The sequence below is a fragment of the Pleurodeles waltl genome, chromosome 6 (assembly GCF_031143425.1).
Source record: "Pleurodeles waltl isolate 20211129_DDA chromosome 6, aPleWal1.hap1.20221129, whole genome shotgun sequence".
In the NCBI taxonomy this organism is placed as follows: domain Eukaryota; kingdom Metazoa; phylum Chordata; class Amphibia; order Caudata; family Salamandridae; genus Pleurodeles; species Pleurodeles waltl.
Genome location: NC_090445.1, coordinates 1,170,375,729 through 1,170,386,799, shown reverse-complemented (window position 1 = coordinate 1,170,386,799; position 11,071 = coordinate 1,170,375,729). Strand labels below are relative to the sequence as shown.

General features: G+C 45.8%; 1 protein-coding gene across 1 annotated transcript; it reads right to left on the bottom strand.

Moving 5' to 3' along the window:
• Nucleotides 1-6,645: 6,645 nt before the first annotated feature.
• DDIT4 (DNA damage inducible transcript 4) lies at nt 6,646-10,609 on the bottom strand. The gene is made up of 3 exons (XM_069240388.1): nt 10,449-10,609; nt 9,132-9,410; nt 6,646-8,209 (listed from the first exon to the last, which is right to left on the bottom strand). Exons 2-3 carry the CDS (start codon nt 9,388-9,390, stop codon nt 7,698-7,700), a joined length of 771 nt encoding a protein of 256 aa, XP_069096489.1. The 5' UTR covers nt 9,391-9,410; nt 10,449-10,609; the 3' UTR covers nt 6,646-7,697.
• Nucleotides 10,610-11,071: the final 462 nt, after the last annotated feature.

Below are 11,071 nucleotides of genomic sequence, written 5' to 3'. Positions count from 1 at the left end.
ATTCAGACTGCTTTGCCTTGAGATCCAGCTCCTTGAGACTCAGTTCATGAGCCAATAACAGTTTCTTTTCAGCCAAAGCTCTCTCAGCTGCAGCTTCAGCTCTTTCAGCTTCAATCTGTTTGGCTGCTCTTTCAGCCTCAGCTTGCTTGGCTTCTCTCTCTGCCCTTCTTTCCTCCTGTTGAGCCTCAATTTTCAGTTTTGCCATTTGCAATTGGAACTCCCTTTCCTCTCTCCTTTCCTCTGCAGTCAGGCTTTGCACAGAGACGCTGCTCCCTGGTCTGGAAGGGGGCACAATTGCAGTGGTAACACCATCCACAGATAGTAACAAATCCTCTGAGGGGCCATTTTCTGGCTCCTCTTCCTCATCATCCTCTTCTAAATGGGCTTCTGCCCAGGCCCTCAGCGCCACTTGAAAGTCCTCCTTTTTGGAGGCCCCTTGGGTGGGTACCCTCATTGCCCTGCAGAATCCTTTTAGTTGTTTGACCGTATATGTATCCAACAGGACTAGGTCAAAGTCTCCTATCTGAGACCCAGTCAGAGACATGTTGAGTGAGGATTTAGTTTTTGAAAATTGTCAGGAAAAACGAATTTGCAAAAAGAGATAAAAATCAAGTTGACCTTCAACTGTGGGTAGGTAGTGAAATACTTAGCTACTGTATGTCACTGCACAAATACAAGTCCTATCCTCACTGCTGATCACCAATGTTAGAAATGGGGTTTTTGGTTGGCAGTCAGGTTACCCCCTGTCCAAGCAAAAGCCCTCACTCTAGTCAGGGTAAGTCACACACAATCCAAGATTATCCTGTGCCCACCCTCTGGTAGCTTGGCACGAGCAGTCAGGCTTAACTTAGAAGGCAATGTGTAAAGTATTTGTGCAATAAATCATACAATACCACCATATAGCACCACAAAAATACACCACACAGTGTTTAGAAAAATATATAATATTTATCAGGATAATTGTAGGTCAAAACGAATAAAGTTGCAATGTGAATTTGTAGAGATATCACTGAAAAGTGATATAAAGTGTCTTAAGTCTTTAAAAAGCAAACAAAGTCTCTTTCAAGCACAAAGTACCTGGTTTGGAGTGGAAAACCTCCTCAGAGGGCCACAGAAGAAGAGATACGTGGAAAAAGGGTGTGTGCGTCGATTTCTCCCCAGCACACACGGACTTGTGTCGTTATTTTCACGCGGGGAAGTCGTGTGTCGTTTTCCGGCACGCGGACAGTCTCTTTCTGTGGATCGCGGGGATTACCAGATGTCCCGGGTCTGTGCGTGGATTTTCCTGCTTGTTTTCCGGCTGCGCGTCATTCTGCGGGGCTGCGTGTCGAAATTTCGATCTCATGACAGGCGTCGCGTCGATTTCTCCTCTGGAGGTCGGGCGGCGTTGTCCTTGCGAAGCCGTGCGTCGAAGTTCCGGTCGTCCCGAAGGCGTCGCGGCGATCAGCGTCGTGTGCAGCGTTTTTCTCGCCGCGGAACAAGCTGTGCATCGAAAATTTCGGCGCGCGGACGTCCAAGTGAAAAAGAGAAGTCTTTTTGGTCCTGAGACTTCAGGGAACAGGAGACAAGCTCTATCCAAGCCCTTGGAGAGCACTTTCACAGCCAGACAAGAGTTCAGCAAGGCAGCAGGCCAACAGCAAGGCAGCAGTCCTCTGTAGAAAGCAGACAGGTGAGTCCTTTGAGAAGCCAGGCAGTTCTTCTTGGCAGGATGTGGTTTCTGGTTCAGGTTTCTTCTCCAGCAAGTGTCTGATGAGGTAGGGCAGAGGCCCTGTTTTATACCCAAATGTGCCTTTGAAGTGGGGGAGACTTCAAAGAGTGGCTAAGAAGTGCACCAGGTCCCCTTTCAGTTCAATCCTGTCTGCCAGGGTCCCAGTAGGGGGTGTGGCAGTCCTTTGTGTGAGAGCAGGCCCTCCACCCTCCCAGCCCAGGAAGACCCATTCAAAATGCAGATGTATGCAAGTGAGGCTGAGTACCCTGTGTTTGGGGTGTGTCTGAGTGAATGCACAAGGAGCTGTCAACTAAGCCCAGCCAGACGTGGATTGTAAGGCACAGAAAGATTTAAGTGCAAAGAAATGCTCACTTTCTAAAAGTGGCATTTCTAGAATAGTAATATTAAATCCAACTTCACCAGTCAGCAGGATTTCATATTACCATTCTGGCCATACTAAATATGACCTTCCTACTCCTTTCAGATCAGCAGCTACCACTTCAATACTGTATGAGGGCAGCCCCAATGTTAGCCTATGAAGGGAGCAGGCCTCACAGTAGTGCAAAAACGAATTTAGGAGTTTTACACTACCAGGACATGTAAACTACACAGGTACATGTCCTGCCTTTCACCCACACAGCACCCTGCTCTAGAGGTTACCTAGGACACACATTAGAGGTGACTTATATGTGGAAAAAGGGGAGGTTTAGGCTTGGCATGTACTTTTAAAGGCCAAGTCGAGGTGACAGTGAAACTGCACACACAGGCCTTGCAATGGCAGGCCTGAGACAAGGGAAAGGGGCTACTTAAGTGGGTGGCACAACCAGTGCTGCAGGCCCACTAGTAGCATTTAATCTACCGGCCCTATGCACATAGAGTGCACATTACTAGGGACTTATAAGTAAATTAATAGTCCAATCAGGTATGATTCAAGGTTACCAAGTTTTAAGGGAGAGAGCATATGCACTTTAGCACTGGTTGGCAGTGGTAAAGTGCGCAGAGTCTAAAAGCCAGCAAAAGCAGTGTCCAAAAAGTGGAGGGAGGCAGGCAAAAAGTTAGGGGTGACCACCCTAAGGCTGTCAGGTCTAACACTTTGTTTTACTTTTCATAATTTATGTGGCAAAGATAGTCAGGTTAAGAATTTACAACAATAGCTCTAACTCGAGCAAAAGTGAGACCCATTGCATTGTAAATGCTTGTTATATGCAGTCACTAGGCAAGTATATCCATGTAGCCAATCAGGTTTATCTACAGAGCCTTAATAAATACTTTGCAGGGTGAAATAATGCCACCAACACTCTGCCCGCCAACTAACATAAGATTGCAGACCGGGGAGAAGTGTAGGGCAGCATTACACATCTCCACACCACTCATCCATTTCTCAGCTCAATTCATCCATCCTCCATCTCCCTGGTGGTCTATCCCCCATTTCAATAGAATCACATTTATAAAGATAGTGCCGGGAAGGGCCCCATATGTCTCATGGTCACGCCGCTGTGTTTTGCAGAGATGTATAGTTCACTCCTCTGGTGTGGCATTTAGTCACATCTAACAGCCAAGATGGTCACTATTCAGCAAAAAATAGCTTCCCCCCCAACATACACACGTCATTTATATGACTCATGTAGCCCAATGAGGCCAAATTTGTTGTGCCATATTTACAAAGTGGCGCAATGCATGCATTGCGCCACTTTGTAACCTCTTGCGCCGCATAATGCGTGCGCCAAGATTAATGCATGCAATGGGGGCGTTCCACCATTCGTGGGACCAATAAAATGGCACAGTGGAATCTAAGAGATTCCACTGCACCATTTTAGCAGCTATTTTAAATCCCTGCACAGAGCAGGCGTTAAAAGGGGGCATACCATGGTTTTCAATGGCCCCTATGTACCCTGAAGGATTAGCGCCAAACTTTTGGTGCTAATCCTGTACAGTAGATCAATAGCGTTAAAAATGTTGAAGCTACTGCCCATACCCTGCGCCATGGTGCGCTGTATATTAAAAATAGTGCACACATGTGGTAGCAGGGGAGGCGCAAGAAAAGTGGCCCTGTATTAGACGCAGCACCACTTTTCTCAAATTCGGGCCTTAGTGTTAACCACTTAACTCTAAATTTGAAAATACCAGCCATCTTAAATTGTATAGTTCAGCTGTCGCATCGCCTTTCGCAGAAATGCAATTGTAAGTGGGTATATATAGCACTTGCTACCCCTGACGAAATGTGTATATTCCAGACTTGATGGACTTTTGAGTTCTGCACCTTCCTTCAGCATTCTGCGAAATAGTAATCCTTTCCCTATATTTCCACTGAAAGCATTGTGAAACTCGGATTACAATTCTTGTACTAACTGATCTCTTACATACACAACTAACACTTGCTCTTTTCTCCTAGGATGAACAATAATGTTAAGAATTTTTGGTCCACCGTCCAGCACCATTGGTCCGGTAACGCACAATTTACAGTTCATTATTCGGTTTTTGAACCAGAGGGCTAATCTGCAGTAACCAACCATTTCAACACTTTTCCCACTATACCCTTCCAGATTAACATCCGAATACACCTACATTCTTTTGGGGACACTTTCACTGTACAGTGGTCTTCGGGCTACCAGGATCAGCCCACCTAAGAGAAGTTTATGCTCTGCGTAAAATCCAGGAAATTTACCTGTTCTGGTCAAATAACGGGCGGCTGAGGACATCCTTCGTTCAGTTGTTTTTTCCCGTTTAAGATCTGTTAGATTTTAACAACTGTTTAGATGCAGTGGTGTTTAACATCGACCAGACATTAAGGAAGTCGGGGCACGTATTTACGTCAGACAATAGTTCCAGGTAGGGTCACCATGAGTCAGTAAAGTGTTTATAACTGACACCACGGCTGAGTATGCGACTGGAGGAAGTGCACTCAGGTGTTTGGGCGGAAGTTTCACGTCTCCTACCAAATACCTGACAGCTGTGAGTCAGAGAAAGCCTTTCACTCTCGGTGACGTTTGACTAAGGTGACCAGACTTCTCGGATTTTCCCCAGGCAGACCCGGTGTCCCGACGCTTTTATTAATTTTTACATAAATGTCCCGAGGTTTGTTTTTTTTGGGTGTGGGGGGGGGGGGGGGGGGTGCTTTTAGCCGTGTGTGTATTTTTTTTTTTCTTCTTACAGGACAGGCAGGCATATGATTTTAAAATAAAAAAATACGACAAGGGAGCACAAGAGGGGCTTAAGGGACAGTGGAGAAGGAGAGGAATGTGGATTCTAGGGGTGGTATGCAGAACACAGTATTTCGTAAAATGCCTAACATTTTGAAGACTTTCGTAACAGAGAGGGAGTGTGTGCACGTTTTTTTTCTGCGCATAGGTAAAAAGTCCTGGTGAAATGTAACCGATACCCCACCATATCCCACTGAAAGCTCGTGTGCCCAACTAGTTAACAGAAAATACGTTAGGGGGGATGCAACACCCCAAGCACCACCCCTACCCTGGACTATGTCCATGCTTACAGTGTGTTAAAGCAACATGATGAAATTAATTTCACTCTATGCGCTATAAGAACAAGCATTGGCAAAGCCAATAGGTCGTGCCTATACAAGAGCGATTGGCTTTGGCAACGTGCTTTGCCATGTTGTACACCAGTGTGGCTGCTATTCAGTATGGTCAAGTGTTAGTGGCATGGGTTTTTGGAACGTGGTGGTGGGGGGGGGGGAAGTAGAGGGTCTTAGAGTTGACTAGGGGAGTAGTGTCAGAGGGGAGTAGAGTTCAGTGGCAGAGAGTGGGGTAGAATAGGGTGGATTGGAGTAGACTAAGGTGGTGGGGTTGATTGGTGTATAGCGGGATGGATTGGCAGGATTGAAATGGGATGAGGTGGATTCAACTGGATAGGGGTGGGTGATTTGAGTAATAGGGCTGGGTGGGATGGATGAATTGAACTGGATGATGTGGATTGGGTTGGGTAGGACAGTATTCACTTGGAATGAAGTGGACTGGAAAGAGTGAGGTGGACTGGAAGGGAGCGGGGTGATCTGTGATGAGTTAACTGGGTTGGATTGGAGTGGATTCACTTGGGAGTGGGCTTCAAGGGAGCAGGGTGAACTGTGATGGCGTGTGGTAGATTGGAGTGGGCATATTGTTTTGGATTGGAATAGGGCAGATGGGAGTGGATTTGAGCAGGACAGTGTTTTAGATTGGAGTGGGGCAGATTGTTTTGAAGTGCAGCAGATTGCAGCGGGGCAGACTGTTTGAGCGGGATCATACGGCAATCCAGTGACATTTTTCGGAGTATGTGAGCTAATACGGCGGTGCGATAGGTGCCATTGCACTGGTTGCCGACTACGGGTGGGGGGCACCGTGTTAGCAAATATTATATAAAAAAAAAAAAAAAAAAAAAAAAAAAACTTTACCCGCTACAGCGTTCCTTGCCTCCAGTAATTTTCAGGCAATAAAAATTTCAAAATAACTTTGGTTATTAATGTTCTGCCTGGGGAGAGATTGAGTGATGCAAAGGGGGAAGCGGTTGTTTAACACGTAGTCGCAGTCGTAGTCCAAGGGTGGCCCTGACCAATACTGTAGGGTAATATTTCACTTACTCGAAGGCCTTTGTTGAATAAGCTTCCATAAAGATGTAGCATTTAACAGGACCAAAACTGTCCCGCCCTGAAGCACCAATACCATATGCAGGACATTCAGTGATGCTCGTATCCTTCACGTACAGTAGGATAGCGAATGCCTTGCTGACAATGGTCATTCGCTTCCGATACTTCTTGGACACGCCCATGCAAGTAACGCCCCCCTGTACATGCGCGCAACCTCAAACTATGCTCGTCTCTAATATGGCTTTAAAAAAATAAAAATGCTTTATTGGTGTGCTCGAAGTCGCTAGGTCTTTGCAAATTCACCAGCAAGGAACACGTTGGGTTGTGATGAAAGAAACTACCAATGTAAAACAATAAATCGTTTAGTGTTCATATCATTTATTTAAAAAAGTACAAAACACTGTGCAAATGTCGCACTTGAACGTCAAGTGTATTCATGTAAATTGCAACGGGCAGTACAATAAAACAGCCATTGTAAGTAGTGCTTAGGGAGGTCCGTTTCCCAACAAACGGTTTAAGGTGCGTTTAAACATCACCAATGCGTTCCTGCACAAATATGTAGCTGCCATAACACCAGAGCGGAGAAAAAAAATATATGTATTCGTCAATACAAATGGCTGGCTTGAAGTCTGCATGCCTCTATGCAAGTAGCTACCGTGCAAGCGTCCGAATCCCGTCCAGAAGAGAAGGGAAAAAAAAAAAAAAAAAAAAAAAAAAAGCTGCAGAAATGCAGAGACTTGGTTGTATCCGCAAGTGGCCGGCACTGGCAGACGTTCCCATTCTGACAAGGACTCGCACACCTTGCGTCCTGCATAGAGGAGATGCATTAAATCGTACCTCGCCCATAGATCAACATTTTAAACAAGTAAATGGTCACAAAGAGGTGGAGTCAAACCACCTCCACAAAAAGCAGTCCAGCTGCTGGCAATGGAAAAACAAAAAAATAACACATTTTTAAAGCAAGTGGGCCTACAATCAGTGTAAAAAAGTGATATCGACGTATCAGTTATGTGCAAATGTACAGTTTTAGCTGCAGTTACAGTACGTTTATAACACTGAGACGATTAGTTCAATTCGGCTTTCAGATCTGTCCAGTTATCTTTCGGTCAGAATTTTTTTTTTTTTCTTTTTTAACAAGGGGGGGGGGGGGGGGGGGAGAAGAATTTGAAGGGAGGCGTCCCAATACTACGCCTATTGAGCGCCCGTTGACTTTCACGTTCAACAATATGCCCAGGCAGTGGAACATTTTAAGTGAGGTTGTTGATCAGCTTGAAGCCGCGAGCTTTACTAGGCTGGTCCCTTCTTTAAGGATGCAAGACTCCATTCAACAGGAATGGTTCTGTTCCAGAATGAACGAGGTCAAGTGTCCTGATCTGATCAAAGCAGACAGTCTAGCGCAGCCCATTGCTTTCAGCAGTCCTCTTCATCCAGAAGCTCATCGGAGCTGTACAGTTTCTTTTTCATCACCCTGAACCCTGGGCCGAGTTTTAGGGCTTGGCCAAAGCCTGGTGTGATCGCAGGCGAGGCAGTGAACAGGCTCTGTATGCGGGGCCACAGGCCAGGTTCAAGGCTAAGGATCAGGGTGAGCTGGAAGGTGGGCACAACCGAGGGGTCTACTGTTAGTTGGCCAACACTGTAGACGGCCTTGCCATGTTCGACGTACAAGTCAATGAGGGCTCCTTTCAGGCCACAGGGCTCCGAATTGGACAAGAGCAGGAGCTCTCGGCCCACGTGTGCCAGGAGCCTGTCTGAAGCCATCAACTTTGAACACCTCAGGGCGTGGATCTGGGTCTCGTTCAGCAAGAGCTCAATGAGGGCGAGGAGGTCGCAGCAGAGCAGTTCTTCCCCACGGTCGTACAACAGCTCCGGCTCACCCATAAGTGCGGGATCCGGCAAAGAGAGATTGTCAAGGCTTTCAGCATCTGAAAAAGAAGCAAGGAAGACATCAGTTCCACAGCACGAGTTGGATTTAAACTCTACATTTTTTACGATAAATTAAGCACATTTAAACAGTATTAGCTCCAATGGTGAGGCTTCTAAGAAATTAAATATTTTCCCTTAAGGGCAAAATGCTGTACACAATCAGTACTCGTGTAACTTTGAATGAATGACCACGGGAGACAACGAGCAGGCCACCATTTGGCCACGCTGAACTTGATTGTGCAGTTAACCACTGCAATACTTTACCGTGTATCATAAATGCAAATATTACTCAAAATGTGTGAAGAGTTTTCAACCGGTGAGGGTCATGACTGCCCAAGCTAGGATCAACAAGGCTGGATCCGTGATGAGGGAAAAGTGGACACTTAAGATACAGAAAGCTTGGGACAGATGTTGGTACATTCTTGATCTAGGCTACGTGCCAGAGTCTTCTTCCATTCGTGCAAGCAGACTACTGCACTCATTTCTGAGCTAGGAGCAACAGAAGATGGCATTCCCTTAAGTAGCAAGTTAGAAGATGGACATCAGATTTACTGACAGTCCACAGTTCTGAGATGTTGGACGAATCTGACTAATAAGGGGCGATTCATGAAAAGATAATTTTACTGACTTGAAGGCAAAAGTGTTCCAAAAATGGTGGGGGTGGGAGGTTGACAAAGCTTCAGGAGAACGGTTTACTTTGACTTTAAGCTTCACGCAGGTATAGCTAAAAAGATGTTGGCAATCCATCAGAACGCGTGTTTTAGTTTAAAGGCCTTGTGGACCCTGCTTCCAAGTACGTTGGAATGACAGCCTCCTTACCACAAAAGGAAGGGTTAGCAACGTTTGTTTTAAGTGTGATTTGGCTACTGGGACACAAAATGTCAAGCAGACCCTTTAAAAAACACATTATGAAACACTCACCATAATCTTGGGCTTTGGTTATCTCGCAATCAGAACTCTCTAAACTTCCGCAGTAGCCAGAAGTCTCCAGGCTACTCTCTGGGCCACTTTCCATGCTGCTCTCCAAGCTCGCCATACTGCAGCTGAAGCGAGAATCACACTGCTTTAGACTTGGTCTGGTCCCATGGAGGGGAGCCGTAGGGTGCGGTGGTGGAGACCCTCGCTTCCCCCGTGAGGACATCCAGTACAGTCCAGTAAGGGTACCCCAGTGGGCAGGCATAGCAGATCCTTGAGTCGGAACTGGAATTAATAAAGAGAGGTTATTGCAGTTGATTACTAGATCTACACGTTGCTTTAACCAAATAAGTCTATGCATATGAATGCTTTAAGTGAAACAAACACCTGTATGCAAACACAGGACGGAAAGCACAGTGGATCTAGATTTACCGGCACAGAAAACATACAACAAAAAGGATGGCCCCCACATGTGATAAGTGATGTGGAATCTTCTTACACGTATGTAGTGTGTGAGAACGAGCGGGGTATACAACTCACAGGTAGTAAGTATGGTACAGCAGATGGCTTAATGAACACTCTTAAACATACTAGAAACTCAAGACTAGGACCTAACAACGGTGCCTATACAATCAAAAGGCAGGGTCAGTTACAACAGGCAACTGTGCCACAGCACAAAGGCAAAAGATAAAACCCGCAAAATGCACTAAATGGACAATGCATCAGATGACATCATCAGTAAATAAAATAAATAAATAAAGACAGAAGCCTATTAAGAGGATACTGAGACTGAACTGAGACCATTAAAGCTGACTCTGTATACACCGAAAAAAGATAACTGTGGAGCTAAGAGGATTGACACCTGCAGAGTACAGCAATGACATCATATGCAACTACGATCGGTGCCCTGCATTATTCCTGTATTCATATCACCCCGTTTTAAACAACTTCGTTATGTTTTGAACATATTTTAAGCGCCCCATCGGTGCCAAAGCAACATGAACACTAAAGTATTTTCTGTTAGAGAAAGAAACAACGCAGTGCAAGCAACTATGTATTTGGAGTTGTTTCTTAACAACACGTTTTACAAAAGAGTATTCTTATATTGATCAAGGTTTATTGCTTAAAGTGACTTTAGATAAGTAAGCTCCTTAATTTTAAGCCACGTTTACGATTCACCATAAATAATTAGCGTGCAGAAATAAAGACAAGGGCTGATCTCGCAAACTACACAAAACATCAAACGCGGAAATATCAAACTTACAAAACCCAAATCCAAGAAATACCCAACCTACAAACAATTAGGATAAACAAAATACTCACACTCAGACGATTGCTGTGATGCAGTGGTGAAAAACGCGAGCCCCGTAACTGGACAGCCACTGCCAGTGCAACGCAGAGGAGTTACCGTCTCCCTAAGAACAACACCCTCCACCCTCCCTTATAAGTGCTTACCCATCCCTCCCTATAGCGGAGACAGGTCCAGAAAGCTCGCGCAAAGCAGCTTATAAAGAAGAGCTAGCCACGCCCTCCAAACGTCTGGCGTCACTGACGTAGCTGCAGACACACCGCCAACCAGTGTACCGGGGGACCAATGAGCGCGTAGCTCACGTTCTCAACGTTCTGTCCTGCCTGGTTACAGGAGGCGGCCCCTCCTCCGCTGCCTGGGGGCTGAGATGGACGTGATTGAAGAGCTTGTTTACCACAGAGGAGGAGGGTCGGCGGTCCTGGAACAAAGCCAGGCAGGACCCCGGTGTATCTGAACACACTATAGCTTTTTTTCTCTACATGCTTTAATTGTTTGTGTGTGTTAGGATCCTATTTCAGAAAGGTGAGGGGGTGCCTAATCTACCCCGAAGCGCAGGTCTGGTAGATTTACTCTCTATCCAGTACAAGGACATCTCAAGATAACGTGCTTTCTCATTTCAGTACGCGTCCTGACAGAG

Bases quoted from the DNA above. Each gene is read 5' to 3' on its own strand.
- DDIT4 (XM_069240388.1), bottom strand. From the start codon at position 9,390: ATGCCTGCCCACTGGGGTACCCTTACTGGACTGTACTGGATGTCCTCA. The intron at 8,210-9,131 runs GTGAGTGTTTCA...CTTCTTTTTCAG, and splicing joins AACCAAAGCCCAAGATTATG to ATGCTGAAAGCCTTGACAAT.